The following is a 16400-nucleotide window of genomic DNA, read 5'->3' as shown; positions in this document are numbered from 1 at the left end:
TTGCTCTAGAAGATATTTGCTGCGTTTTCATCAGCCGAAATCACCACCGACGACCACCCAAAACACTACTAATCCACCGAAAATACCACCAACACCATTTTTAGATTTCGATTTTAAATTTCTTATTTTATAGGTTTGATTTTCGATCTTCTTATTCAGCGGGCTTGATTTTCGAGTTTGTTTGTTTTTGTGGATCCTAAATTTGATTGATTTTATAGGTTTGATTTGGTTTGATTTTGTGGGTTTTCGTTTGATTTGGTTTGATTTTATGGGTTTTCGTTTGAATTTCGAGGCTGGGTTTTCTTGTGATTGTGGCTAAGTTTTCGGTTGAGTTTCGTGGAGGTTGATGGGTTTCGAGTTGGTTTTGGTTGTGGTTTTCGGTGGTATACTGGTGGATTTGGTGGTTTTAGACTTTCAGTTCTGAATTTTGGTGGTGTTTGGGTGGTCTGGTAGTTTTAGTGGTTTGTGGTTGGGGGTGGTTCGTAGGTGGATGGTGGGTGGGGAAGGGGCGGCTAAGGTACCGGTGATGGAGGTGGGTAAGGTTGCTGGTGGGGGTTGGTGATTGAGTTCAGTGGTGGCGATGTTGTAGCGGTTGTGGAGGCGGGGCAGTGGGTGGGTGGGTCAAGGTGGGTGGGTGGTGAAAATTGGATGGGGTTCAATCCGGGGTTAATTAGGGGCTAAATTAATTAGGGGGTTGAGTTAAGAGGTTAATTAGAGGGTTGAGTTAAGAGGTTAATTAGGGGTTTAAGTAGCTGTTAACAAAAGTTAGAATTAAAACACTTATTAAGGGCATCACGTGTAGATTACAAGTACTTAAAGGGTATAGTGTGTAAGTCCCAAAACGAAAGGGTACAACGTGTAAAACGCAAAAATTCGGGGGTACAGCATAGAATTTCCCTTTCATTTTCTATATCTGATTTGCTTGCTTTTCCATTTTCATTTTTTGTTTTAATTTCTTATCTGAATGTTAGTTTTTTCATTTTTCGTGCAACTGAAAATAATATCATTTTGTTTTTTTTATATCAGATTTTTTGTTTATTTTTATGGCATTTGTCCTAGTCTAGGGTTTATTTTTCCGATCTAGTATTTTCTTTAAATTTTAAGTTCTGAAATTCTTTTTGTTTGTTTTCAGATCCGGATTTGCTTCTTCTCGAAGCCTTCTTCCTATTCAAGCTCATTGCAAACGTCGACAGTCGTCGTCTGCCCAGTTTATTTCTCATTGTTCTAGATTCAGTTTGGTTTTACATTTTCTTTTACTTATGCAAAAATGTAATTTATTTGTATCTATTTTACATATTTTTTTTTCTGTCATTCGAAATCGAATAGTGGTTTGTAATACATTTTTGATAGTAAAACTAATAAATTATGTGCAGAATCAAACATAAGTGTTATTTACATTGATAAACTAATAAATTCTATATAAATTTGTAACTTTATATTTTTTTTAATAAAATAACCGTGATTTGCGTTGGATGTTGGACATAGTCCGACGCAACCTATTTTGAGATGTACAAGCATATGTGTCGCACATTGGTTATTGTCCGACGCCCTTTGTGATGTTGCTGGTGGGCTCAAGGTGTCATGTGCGTCACTAATAGAGCGACAAACCTAGCGTCAAAAGATAATTTATCTCCCAATTTTGAGCGTTGAAAATTAAAGCATGGGCGACGCTTTATTTTGACGCTCAACTATATTAAAGGCTGGCACAGTGTGAGTTCATTTTATGTGTTTCTATGTGAGTTGGAGGTACTATCATAAATTCAGCTAATATGTGAATTCGGTTCGTGAACAATTAAAAACCAGTTTTAAAAAGTTCAGTTTGAATCAGTTTTAGTTCAGTTAAATTTCAGTTTGAATCAGTTCAATTCAGTTTCAGTTTAGTTTTGTTTGAATTAGTTCAGTTCAGTTTCAATTTCAGTTTGAATCAGTTCAGTTAATTCAGTTAAATATTCAGTTCAGTTCAGTTCAGTTGATCGATCAACTTTTCAGTTTTTCGCAGTTATTTTCAGTTACAGTTTGTTTCAGTTCAGTTGCAGTTCAGTTCTGGTTTTTCATTTACAGTTTATTTCAGTTTCAGTTTAGCATTTTTCAGTTGATTTCAGTTACAGTTACTCCCAGTTCAGTTAAATTTCAGTTTGTTCAGTTCAACCAGCAGTTCATTAACCAAACTGATCGACAGGTCTAGTCATGACATAGGATTTATTGGTTCTCCTTATGTCATGATGAGACAAGGTTTTAATATAATAATGAGTATGGTTTTGCTTTAAAAAAAAACATATTACCTGATATGAGCTTGATTTTACTCTAGAAACACTGTTACCCAATGTGACCTAGTTATGAGAAAGGCTTGGTAACCAACGGTTAGAGTCCAAAAAAGACTCAAACACCCAAAATAAAACACAATGGTACCATTATAACTTGACATTGCTATCAAATTGTTATCAGGACTGGTACCAAGGTATCAATATTTTCGAAGAATGGTACCATTATAACCTAGCATTGGTACCAAGCAAATGTCATCTACACGCGCGTGAAATCTTCCAACGCATAAAATGACCAAATTACCCCCGTTTGAGTCCCCTAAAAGACTCAAACGGTTGGTTGCCAAGACAAGCTCCCTAATTATGCTCCAAAAAAAACCTTAAAAATTTTCGCAACCGACATCATTGGTTTGTGGATCAACCTCAATGAAGACAAGTTCCAGTTCATATGATTGATGTGCAACTATGACTCATAATAAAAAATTTACTTTATTGTATTTATCTTTTATCTCCAACCGCATTTTGCGTATTACCGCCATATATTACAATTGCGGGGGTGTTAGGATAGATTTAGGTATTTCCTATATCCTAAATTTATAGATTTAGGTATTCCCTAGGTCTATCTAGAAGAATTTACTTAGATAGAGTAGCTAGGAAATAAATATTCAGAGATAATATTTGGAAAGTACTCCCTCTGTCTTTTTTTATTTGCTACAAGCACTTTTTCACAAAGACCAAGGAGGGAGTGGGGACCATTGACATAAATGGAATTAACAAAAAAACAAATAGGTAAATTGTGGGACCTATGTATTATATATGGAAACATTTACAAAATCAAGAAGGGAGTGATGACAAATTTGTAAATAAAGTGTGGGACCTATGTACTATATATGGAAATATTTGCAAATGTAGCAAATAAATTGAGACACCCCTAAATGGCAAAATGTAGCAAATAAAAAAAGACGGAGGGAGTATTATATTGTTTTAAGGAATGTTTCATTATCTCCTCCTGCTACTCTAGTTAGGTTTATCAATTATTTTACTATAAATATTTTTAATTCCACGATCAATAATATTCCTTACTTCCTCTGTTTCAAAATATAAGGCATGCACGATTTTTGAGGTCAAACCAGGGCCATCTCGTATCATCTAGGGGCCCTGTGCTAAAAAAAATGAGGCCCCAAACGGTAAAAAAGACAATTTATATTTATATCAAAAAGTAAAAAAAAAAAAAAACGATGTAAAACCGAACCTACCAACTTGATTACCTGAATCTTAAAGGAGAAGATGATGATTTCATTTTACAGTTCATGTATTTAAACTTTTAAAGTAAAACCTATATAGTATTACTGTAAAGTGTAAACTAGGAGTAGTTACAACAAACTAAAAGGATAAAAAAGAGATTACAACGAGATATATGTACAACTAACAAATAGAAGATATTAACTTACATAAATTTGATAAAAATGACAGCCTGCACACACCAGATTAATATAACAAACTAAGGAAGCTACATAAACCATTATCAAGAAGTGTCCAATTAGTAAATGAAATATCAAAATTTCAAATTTGATAACTGAATAATTCAAAGCCCCAAGAAATAACCAGAAAATATTAACCCAAAATGTCAGATTATCAAAATAAAAAACAATTAAATAACAAAATTTTCATAATTTAGAAATTACCTTCAAGTGCCAGATGTGAATATCAGAATATGAGAGTTTGTTTGAAGAACATGGTGATGGTTGAATAACTGGAATTACTAAGGTGTGAAACATCAACTAAACTCACAATTCACAAACGATTTTCTTTTTTTCTTTAGAAATTGGGGATTAGGTTGTTGAATTAGAACGTTGATTGAAGGGTAATTTAGAAGGAAAAAAAACACAGAGATTTTGGTTCTTTTAGATGAAAGAACACAAGGTTTAATTGCTTAAGATTTCCTGGCTTGAAATTGGAAAAGATGGAGTCATTAATGGAGTTTTGGAGGGAGCGCCATTAATGAAATTTTGGAGAATTGAAAAAGGTGGAGTAAATTAATGGGGGAGAATAGGGAATTGCACTGTGCGTGGATTTTCAAGATGCCTAAATTAATGAGGGCCCAAGAATTGCCTAGTAATTTTTTTTCTCTCGACTGTCAACACCAAAAAAAAAAAAAAAAAAAATTGGGCCCTTATATTTTTTGGGACCCTGTGCAGTTGCTCACCCTGCACAGGGCCTTAGCCGGGCCTGGGTCAAACTTTGACCGTTAATTACTTATAATTTATGTGGATAAAAGAATTTAAAAAATTAATGTTATTATAGTATTTTTCATGAAGAATCCAATAATATAATTTTATAATTTTTATTTATCATATTATGAGAGATATTTGTGATCAAAGCAAATTTTCGTAAGCGTGAATACCTTGTGGCTTGTACCATGTATCTCCTCCATAACATGTTTTGAAACGGATCTTAACATATTAAAATTTTGAAACAGAGGGAGTAAAATTTTACATGGTTGCTAAACGCAGCCTCACTTTACTAACGCAACTTTAAAAAAAACCCAAAAAACCCTTATTATCATATTCTTTCTAAAAACCCCTTTCTCTCTCTAAAAATATTCTCTCCTCCTCTCAACTGTTAGATATAAAAAACTTCATCGAAGATCTATAAATTTTAATTTGATATTCAATGGACCATAATTTTGACCCAATCGAATTTAATTTGATGTAAGTTGTGAATTTTTTTTCGTAATTATGATGCAGGTTGTGAATTTTTTTTCGCAGATTCAAGTTGTAATTTTTTTTTTCAAAATGTCTGTTTCGTGTAGACTACATGAAACAGATGATTCCGTTTCGTGTAGATTACACGAAACAATTGATTCTGTTTCGTGTGGACTACACGAAATAGATGATTCTGTTTCGTGCAATCTGCACGAAACAATTGGATCTGTTTCGTGCACCTTGCACGAAATACCAATATTCCCTTCGAAATTCTGAAAGAAAGTTGGACGAAATTCAAAAAACTTATTCGCTTGATGTTGAACCCGAAATGTGTATAATATCTAGTAATTTATCAATTTTCCAACATTTTCGAAAAGATTGAAGAGCTTGGAAACGAATTTGGGGTATGATGGTGGACGAATTTGTGAAATTTCGTGAACCATAAATCTTCGAAGAGGAAGAGGGTGATGAGAGAGGAGAGGAAGAGGGAGAAATGAGTTGTGAGTGAATAAGAGTAATTTTGGAATTTAGATGGGTTGTACATGGTAAAGAAAGTTGCATTTAGCAACCCCCAAATTTTAGCCCAATTCAATCTTAACATATCTTGTACCATGTAGTTAATTTTAGAGGGATAAGCAATCTATTATATAATATTATCCAATACAATCGTCAAATTTAAAAGAAAGTGGAACACAAAATTGTGAAATCAAGAGCGCTTGTTAATAGCAAGAATTTACTTCACCTTGTAACAATGAGGAATAAGATTCCGTAACGTCTGTAACTTGCCACTAATCCGCTTATTCTTCTTCTGTCTTCTTCGTTTGTCCTTTTGCTTCTGTTCATACCAATATGCAACCAAAAAATGATATTCCTTGGCTTAAGAATATTAGTGGGCACATAATCTGGTACAAACTAACTACGGACGCATTCACTTTACACTAAGGTGTACCGTAACGTGTATATGTTGTTTTTAATACTATCAATCTACCATAAAAATTACTCCTTTTAATTCATATTAATTACAACGGTTGCAACCTTGTGCACAAATCTTTAAATTAAAGTAGAAAAAATGGAATATGATCATTTTTTTTTATCTTCGGTACAAAGTACAAAGAAAGGGAGGGGGAATCGAACCTGTAACCTATCGTTCACAACACCTCAATCTTAACCACTCGGCCAAGACATTCTTCGTAGAGTGGATGTATATATAGTAGCCTAGTAGGTAGTATTTTATTATTGTTTCATCTTTTTCGATAAAGGTGTGAAGTATAGTTGTTAAGTGAGAACTGACATAAAATTAGTACGTCTATGTTTTAAGTAACAGTGTTGCAATTATAATAGGAAGACCAAATACGAAAAATGTTGTAATTAATATGAAATAAATAGAGTATAAACTAGACAAACTTGTATTATACTTTCTCTATTCTTTTTCTATTATAAATTTGCAACAATTAAGTTTGCAATATTTCAACGGACATATTCAATTATTAATATCTTTAATTAATTTTTTAGTAAAAATTACACAAATTTAATATTTTAAAAGCCTATATCAAGCCAAATCTAAGGAGACTCCTTCTCATAGCTATGTTTTTCCTTTTGTAAATATCACAATTGATAGTTAAAGTACTTATTAGACCTTAAGTATTTTTCATTATGTATTCGTAAAAATTATAATCATTGAATTAATAAAGTCTGAATTCAGTAAGACGAATCAAACAAGACCTCCTATAAATATATCATTTCTTATATATTGAAAAATATTATAAGATTTCTTTTTAATTGCATATAGTGTCAATATTCCAAATAAAAAAATAAAGAAATACATAAGATAACTACAAAAGAAAATAAAGATACCTCATCTAGCAAATAAATGTCATCGTTAGGATCGCCACGGTCACTATCAGCTGCTAACATTTTATGATAATTCTGAATGAGTTCCGGGACAACTCGAAAAGGATTATCATTAGGCAATGATAATTGATGATTAGCAATAAGATGAAAATTATCATCAACGTCCTCATCACCAGTAGAAGAAGACGAACTTCTAATATTAATGCTTCTAAAACCACAATCAATGCACGCCTCTTTTTGGTTTCTCATGCTTCCTTTTCCTTTGTTGATAGAAATGATAAAATCGTAACTGAAGAAATTAGAAATAGGAGTATTGGAAAACAATTTACACTCTCTGTCGTGTATTGTGTATACAGTAACAGTATGTAAAGTCGGTCCTTGCTTGACACTTGGAAGGTCTACTCATGTTGATTGTTGGGACTTTAAGTGTCCCTTCTGTTCTAGGAAGTAGCTTAAGCCAATTGGCTAATTGTAAAAGTAAAACCCTTCCCGAAGGAAAATTTTAAGAGGCCATTAAATTGAATATAAAGGTGGTCCAGATTAGGCGTACTTTATATTACTCCTCTATTTTTTATTACACCATTTACTTTTTCACATTTATCAAGATGAGATTATTTTTTGAACGTTAATATTTCTTATTAGATGTAAGTATAAATTATTAAAATTTGATATTTGGAAAAAATCTAATAAGACCCTACTTGACTATGTTTTTTTCTTATATAATAATGCGAGATAACTTAACAAAATTGGTTAATGAATATTGTCACAAAAACAAATGGTGCAACTACAAAAGTAGAGAGGTAATATCAAAAAACTACTTCAGCAACCAGCAAGCATAAGTAATGTGCATGATAATAATAGAATATGAAACTATTTCTAGAGTTCTTTGATATGATATCAAAGTCCATGTGGCATATATAAAGGTCATAGATTCAAATTTCATCCACACGTTATGTATGACAGTACGAAGGATGTGTTGCATCCACATATATTATGAGAGGGTGTAATACAATATAAACTTATTTATGAGCCTCAAGCCCTCAACTATCAACTTAAGTTTTTATGTTGAGTTGATCTTTTGACAGCTAAGCATGTGTTTAGTTGTTTTTTTTCTTCTTCTTGTTTTATGATTCATACTCCTGTAATATATACTTATTTTTTCTAATTTCATATCATGAAATAATAAATAAAGAACAAGTTATTAAGTAACTTCTCATGGTCCTAGGTCAGGATATTAAGTAATTGGCTCACACTTCCTTTTTTTAGTTGTATCTAAGGAATTTGAAGTGTTTGCCAATATCCAATTCTAAGCATTAATATCTTTAATTATGTATAACAGCCCGCACTTCCGAGCTACTAACTAATCACACTTAAGATACACAAAACACAATCAACACTTAACAAATCTCGAATTTACATTTATTCACAGAGGAAACAAAACTTATAAAAACGATCCTGAATCTGTGAGTCAGGGGCCCACAACATAACAACTTGAAAATCAAATAACAGATTACGAATACTTCCAAACAAAGAATCTAACTTTAACCTCAATCCACCATTTCCTAACATAAAAATCTTCTTCTTGATCAATAATCATATTCCAAGTCCTCGACATAAACCCTGCAAAATCACTAACAATGAACCCTGCCCCCACCAGGACAGGTTCCAAGAACAAAATCAGAAAAAATGATTACACACACTGTCCAACAAAAATTCATTTTAGTGGCTTAAAATATAGTTGTGCGGTTTATTACTCATCAAGTCGAACAATCCCAAACTTCAAAAAAGACTTAAAATCAAATAGTTAGAAATGTTTTTATTACGACACCAGCAACCCTTAACTAGAAAGTCCGATAAAGAGTACTCATACATATACTACAGATAATAAGTTCCTTGCCATAAGGACAAATTTCAACAACAGTTGAATACATAAGCTCATCCCAAAACCTCATTTTTGGTGGCTTAAGACCATTCATATACAATTCATGCTAGAATTCAGCATGCTTCACAAGTAAGGTGCTTGCTTAAAAATTTCAGGATTACTATCCTTGCACAATCGCATAAAAGTAAGAATTTTTATCATGAAGATCACCACTTAGATCATTTAAAACCCTTTGGGTCTATAGCATTTAATTTATTTGGGTAAAGCGAACACGAATAGAGAGGGGCTCCTTACACAAGGAGCCGACTGTCTCTAAGCTAATGGAGATCGTCACCCCATCGTTTAAATATTTATGCTTGCAAGCCTTACACAGGACAAGTCCCATTTTTATTATTTGCTGGACTTCACCCACCCAGCGAGGGTTTGGAAGGAGATCACCCATCCTCCAAGGGTTGTTGTTCATGCCGTACCTTATTTGGTATCGGCCTTTACCCACTTGTATCCATAGTTTATTTACATAAATAGTTTAAATGCACAATTTATCAATACCACACGTGTTCCAAAGAACACATATTCATCCATGGAGAGGAAAAAGAATCACAACTACTATTGTGTTGCTAATCATTGCAAGACTTCAATCTTCTTTTGAAATCTTTTGTTTTACGTCAACAATTTCACATATTAGTTACGTGTAAAGATATAAGGAAATAATCAATTCTTGACTGCTTGTAAAAGTCGTATAGGCACTTAGTGTGCTCATTTAAACTTTACCAAAAGGGTTGAGTTAACTTGAACATTTGGAACTTTTGTCAAAATAATTGCAGCAAAAACACTGAACTTAAAATGAACATAACTTCCTGCTCGGTACTTCGAATTAGGAATTTCCAAAAATTAACCTCAATAACTTTTAGATCATGACTACTCAAAGGAACAATACCCGCTCCATAACACATATTGAGCATCTCGCTCCATAAATGTTGTTCACTTTCCAATAAAACAATAACTAAACACTAGTAGAATAAATGCTTATTGCTGCGGTCATTAAATGGCCTATTGCGGCGGTTTTGGCCGCGCAGCAATAGGTAATTAATATATTGCTGCGGTTTCTAGGTAAAACCGCAGCAATATATATTTCTTATATCAGTTTCATAAAGTATATTGCTGCGGTTTCTTGAGAAAACCGCGGCAATATGCAGTATTTAATAATAAAAAAATAGGCATATTGCTGCGGTGTCTAGCCAAAACCGCAACAATATGTACAGGTGTAAGCAAAAAAAAAAAATCGTTTTGCCATTAAATTCAAAAGATAAAAAAAATTCATAAAAATAGCAAAAAATCAGAAACTTGCAACAACAAAACGATACGAAAACTGAACAAAGAGAAAAACGAGATATAGAAAATGAAATGAAACTAACAAAGAAAAAACAACAATAAGAAAAAGAAAACTGAACAAAGAAAAGAACAAAAAATGAACAAAAAGTTACATTACCGTAAACAAAAAATCTAAAATAAGAAGATTACATTACAGTGAACAAAAATGAACAAAGAAAATAAGAAAAATGAACAAAAATGAAAAAAAATAATTCTGAGATACATTACAGATTTACAGTGAACAAAAAATCTGGATTAATTAAAACAAAAATAAAAATCTGCAATAAAAAATCTGCCCTAAAAAATCCTTGCGAGTTCTCAGCCGCCGTTGACAAAGGCCGACGAGTTCACGAGGAACAAGACCCTTGCGCGTTACGAGCCACACTCGACGAGGATCAAGGCCTTACGCGTCACGAGCCACCCTCGACGAGGGTCGAGGCCTTGCGCGTCACGAGCCACCATCGACGAGAGTCGAGGCCTTGTGCGTCACGAGCCACGAGCGACATGCGACGAAGGCTGGCGAGTCACGAGCCACGAGCGATGAAGAGCGGCGAGCCACAAGCCATAGAGGATGGCGAGCCACGAGGACGGCGAGCGACAACCATGAAAGACGGTTAATGAAAGAGAAATTATGCGCCGAAGAAGAGAGAGGAGAGAGAGAGGATAGTGAGGAGAGAGAGGGGAGAGGACAGTTAATGGGGATAAAATTAAGAACGCCGAAGAGGAGAGAGGGGAGAGAGAGGAGAGTGAGGAGAGTGTTAGTCGAGTATAAACACTTAAGCAACTACAAGAGGGGGGGTGAATTGTAGTTGGGGAGATTTTCTAACTTTTTGCGGAAATAAAAGAATGTTTATCTAAGAAAGAGATAAATGCATAAACTAGAAAGAAATAAGAACACGGGAATTTCTACAAGGAAAACTTCCTAGGCCCAATAGGAAGGAAAACCTTGACCACTAGGGATTTTGACTCAATTCTCTTTAATAACTTTAGGCCAAAAGACTCTCTTTTGTTCAACCTAAACTCGGACCTACTCTATTTCTCTAGGAACTGGTTCCCTGTCAACTTGTTCCCCCTGAACAGTTGACTTTCTCTCTTGATGTCACTCGAAGTCTTTTCTCTTTCTCTTTTCTCTTTCTCTTTCTCTTTTACTCTCGAAATGATTACAGACTTAGATTCACTCAACCCAATCTATAATACACTAAGCAATAATGAAAGAAGAGTAAAATCGAATATACTTTCACAAAAATATTACACTAAAATTCTGAAAGTATTATCTCTAAGATTGCTACACAAAACTATTTGTAGAAGACAATCTTCTCGTGATCTCCACGAACATAGTGGAGCTGATTTTCAGCCACACTCCTTCCACGATCTAGCCGTTGCAAGATACCGTTGGGAGTTATGCGGTTGGTTTCCACAACTTCCGCCATTTTCACACGCGCATCCGTTATCCCACGCCTCATAAGTAGGTGGGTTGTTGTGGTTCCTAAAATCTAGGAACTACCTCAACTTCTCCTCTTTAGGCGCTGTTAGTTTTGCTTTTGACGGCTCTTCATCAAGTAACTTATCTAAATAGCCGCGCACAAACTAACTTCAAAGCATATTATGGAATCACATAATTTCACATTCTTTATATCCATAATATAAACGGCTTGTAACAAACACGAATAAAGTTTAACAACTTAATTTTTGATTAACCTCTTAATCAATTATCCATAAGTTTAACATATTATTTGTGATATCTAAAATATAATAAAGCTAAGATAAAAGATAAATCTAGATTATAAACTAAAATATAAAACAAGAACGACTAAATCTAATAACATAAAATTAAACTAATAGCACACGAGTATAAAGAAACTAAAATAACCAAAGTTAATTATTTGTCATTATCAAAATAGTGAAACAACAGAGAGAGAGGAGAGTGAAACGACTAATGAAACTCTGAGTTCTATAGAGGAACAAAACCCTAGTTGGGCCACTCTTTTTTTTATACTTAAAACTGCATATTGCTGCGGTTTTTTTTTTAAAAACGCAGCAATAGGTTAATATTTTAATATTATATGTTTTTTTACATGGTTTAATATTTTTTTATATTATTTTAATATATTGCTGCGGTTTTATCGAGAAACCGCAGCAATATGTTTGGTCAAATAGTCAAAAGAATTTCAAAAAATTTCCGTTGAAACCATATTGTTGCGGTTTTCAACCGAAACCGCGGCAATATGGTTATTTTATATTTTTCCTTTTCTTTTTAGGTGATATATTGCTGCGTATGGGTAAAACCGCAGCAATAAGCAATTATTCTACTAGTGAAATCATAATGCTTATTTTCTCAATAACACAAACTTATATCTTTCAAAACTTATACTCTTGTTCTTAATTCGTATCGCATACTCAATTCCAAAGTGTATCAACGACTTAAACTTTCGTCCGTAAATTAATAAAAAACAAAACAAAGTTGAAATGTAATTAACATATCCAAAATACTTGAACCTCAATAATCTTATTATCAAGGAAAAGTTCAATTCAAAAAAAATAAGTTTCAGATCGATGGATATTTCGGATATCTGGCAGTGAAAACATATATTTCAGATCAGATATTTGAAAATTTTTCATGTTTTTGATATTTTCGGATATCTGAATATGAAGATCCATGAACTGTATTCGATCTGAAAAATTTTCGGATATATGATCCGAAATATCTGAAAAACCGGATCGCATCGACAGGATCACGAAACGGATCAACCAGATCGGATATTTATGAGCACCCCTAATAAATTGGTTGTATATGAATATGATAGAACTTTTTTCGTATAATCTTGTCGAATATAAGAATATGATGAATAAGTTTCCATTCGAATACGGAAAGAAAAGGACAATATACAAGACGGGTAGACAGAATTGGTATACTTGACTTGATATCCACAATCATAGTCCAAACACATGGAATATGTATAAGAATCTACCAATCCTAGGATTATGGATTAATGATGGATCCAAGATAATAATAGAAAGTTTGAGTTGTTTAGTATTCAATTTTGTATTTAAGATATTGTCGGTAATTGGTATATTTAAATATGTCTACATAAATAGAGAGATAAGATGTATGTATACAATAATTGAATTTGGCTCAATCCTTATAGGAAAAGATTGAGTCGAGTTTAATAACAATTCAACTGAATATTAATTACTTAGCCTAGACTGTATCTATTGTACGTTGGGAATTCAAAATTTATTTCCTTTCATACCTCACAAACAACATCTAGTTTGGGAAACCATTCGTTAGCCTTGTGAATAGTTGCATTACCCTAAATAGCAAGACCATATCCCTCATTACGAGCTTTTACACATGCTTCTTGAACTACTCGATCTGGTACAACACATGGTGTGAAAACCCAATGAGTGAAATAAATATTGTGACTTCTGTCTTTTCAGTATAATCATCACGTAGAAATAACAAAACCTAAAGTAATATTTTTGCCCCTTCAAGCTTGCCTACTACGGTACCAGAATGAATATGATCTCCACGAGCCAGACGTAACGCTTTATCTAGTATACAGAAGAGCATACCATGATTCTTTTGTCTATCAGCTGCGTGCATTGCACGGTGGATGTGAAGAATTAGATCATTATCTCGGCAATAATGAGCCAAGTTAGTATTTGTAGTGAATCCCCCTATTAAAATCCCTCTTTTTCCATACTTTCACCTAATTTATTATCCAACATTCCTAACTGTTATAAATCAAACAAAAAAATCCTATTATTAGAACATAAGAGTTGAATCCTTCTTTTATTTTGATATATATTTATTCCATTTTGAATCGTCGGGGTACATAAAATACTGGAACAAATGGACGAGTGAAAATATTTTTGTCAATCTACGATACATGAATTAATGGGATAAAGAAATGGACCCAATTGTCGGAACTCTTTGCTTTATATTTTGTTTAGAGCTAAGTATGACGAGAATTATATTCTACTACTAGCAATTCATATATTTTCAAACCGACCCAATAATAATAATAATAATAATAATAATAATAATAATAATAATAATAAATGAACTAAAAATAATTAAGTTCAAAATAACAGGACCTAGGTGTTTAAGTGAGCCACTGAGTCATGCCAGAGCCAGAGCCAGAGCCAGAGTCAAACAACCTGAGAGCAGAGTGCCATGTGTTTGTGCGAGACACATCCACCGCACATGGCAGCATCCAGCAAGCGTACATACATGGCAGCATCCAGCATCCAGCAAGCTTCAATTTGTGGACTTAAGGACGTGGTTCAGCTGCTGCTGAGAGTCTTAGATTAATTCAAATTTCAACCGTTCAAGCAATCCATATGCATGCGATGGCAACAGCAATTTGCTTCATACATGGACGACAGCAGCAATATGAGGCCACGTAGACCCTTTGTTTTCCTTTGTGGGTCAACAGCAGTTTGTTTGGGGATGAAGTATAGGTGACATGAACCAGGCCGGGTTTTGTGTCGGATTATGTTTTTAAAAAATTGCTCATTGGTCGGGTCGGGTCAATATTTTGTGCCAAAACCCCACTATTTCGTGTCAAAAAGAGCAAGTTTTTTGAGCCAAAATCGAACTGGGTCAAAAATTAGACTAAAAAGTCATTTGTGACTTGCCAAATCTTATTTGAACACCAAAATCTCTAATTGCGTATAAATAAAAATTATTAAAAGTTGACATTTGGAGCCCTCGCATGGAGCCGAATTTAAGAAGGTCCTACTTGTCTATGTTCTCTCTTACATGCGATGAGAGGAAAACTTTGCATGAATTGTAAAACAGATATACCATGTTGCAACATGCATTGCAAAATGAATGTATTATAGACACTCATATAGGTGTACAAGTTGTTTGATTGACAAAGTAGTATAAAAATAGCTTTGTTGTTAATTAGGGATACTTTTTTTAATTCATTTTGATTTGTTTAAGATAAAAACAAATAAAATATTCGATAAGTTTAGATACAATAAACTCGTATTCCAAAATCTTCAATAGTAGCAAATAAGTCGAATTTAATTAAAAAGGAATTCATCAAAGAAAGTATTCAACATCTTCAAATCAAAAGCGATGACCTCTTTGTTATTAATGTCGTAAAAAGTGTCGGGACTCTTCTTGACAAATGCATACAGAGTATGTCTTGTAAGAGACCACCTACTTTCAAATTAAAATTAGGCAATGGTAAGTCCAATATTAAAAGAGAATTAGCTCAATAATGACTATGTTAATTTCTTTTGGAAACTAGTTTAATCCATTTAGTGACTAGGTCTACTTTTATATTAAAATTAGACCGTCTCTTTTAATAACTTTTGTAGCATGCATAATCAAACACATTAAGGGCATGTTCGGCAAAAGTAGCTGTTGAAGTAGCTGTTAGCTGTTGGAGTAGCTGTTAGCTGTTGGAGTAGCTGTTAGCTGTTGGAGTAGCTGTTAACTGTCTGCCCGTAGCTGTCAGCTTTTAGCTGTGAAAGTAGCTATTGAAAATATAAGTGTTCGGTAAAAGTAGTTGTAGAGACTATATAAGATAAAAATGACATATTATTTAATTATAATATTAATTTCAATAACATGATTAGTTATTTTATGGTCAAATTCAATGTTTATATCGTGAACGCAATGCATTACTTTTTTAATAATTTATAAAATTTAGTTGAATTTTGGGACTCTTAAAGATGGCATTCAAATATATACACTTCATACTTCCCGTGTTTCTCAATTGATGCAACATATTTCTTTTATGGATGTTTCTCGGTACATCCATCATTTCTCTTTTGGGTAAATTTTTTACGTAAATTTACTTCATTGTCCTATATATCTTTTCTAAATTACACGTCATTAATGTCAAATTCATCGATGCCTATTTACCTAAGGAAAAAAAATTGTTCATCCCCATTAGGCATGCCCTAACACCACTCACCAAAATTAAATACATTCAGATTAACTCCACCTATGTTTCTCAATCATTCTACAACTAACCAAGCAAAGCTTTGAAATACGAGTACTAATAAACTAAATTCATATAGAAGATCAACGCAATAAAGAACTATTATTACTAATCTAATACTACAAAATAAAAGCCCACTTCTACAAGTAAGCTCTAGAACCCACTGAATGTAATACCCCATATTTTCAAGTATTTATTTATTAATTAAAATATTTATTTTCTAAAATAAATATTTTAAGCAAAGGGTATTTTAGCAATTTCACTCGTTTTAAATTATTTTGGCGGAAGATGGCGCCAAAATTAGATTTGTTAAACTTTTGGTTTTAAATCCTAGTCAAAATTATTCAAAAAACCCAAAAAAAAAAAA

General features: G+C 33.2%; 1 protein-coding gene across 1 annotated transcript in view; it reads right to left on the bottom strand.

Annotated features, from left to right (window-relative positions):
- The window catches only part of LOC125498200 (transcription factor PIL1-like), a 28548-nt gene extending 21398 nt beyond the window's left edge, over positions 1-7150 (bottom strand). The window contains exons 1-2 of the mRNA XM_048645908.2: positions 6821-7150; positions 5709-5801 (exon numbers count right to left, since the gene is read on the bottom strand). Of these exons, the coding sequence (XP_048501865.1) occupies positions 5709-5801; positions 6821-7066 (339 nt within the window). The 5' untranslated portion in view covers positions 7067-7150. The remainder of the gene's footprint in view (positions 1-5708; positions 5802-6820) is intronic.
- Positions 7151-16400: the final 9250 nt, after the last annotated feature.

This window comes from Beta vulgaris, chromosome 6 (assembly GCF_026745355.1).
Source record: "Beta vulgaris subsp. vulgaris cultivar EL10 chromosome 6, EL10.2, whole genome shotgun sequence".
Classification (NCBI taxonomy): Eukaryota; Viridiplantae; Streptophyta; class Magnoliopsida; order Caryophyllales; family Amaranthaceae; genus Beta; species Beta vulgaris.
Note: the sequence above shows the minus strand (reverse complement) of the source record. Positions and strands in the feature narration are given on the sequence as shown.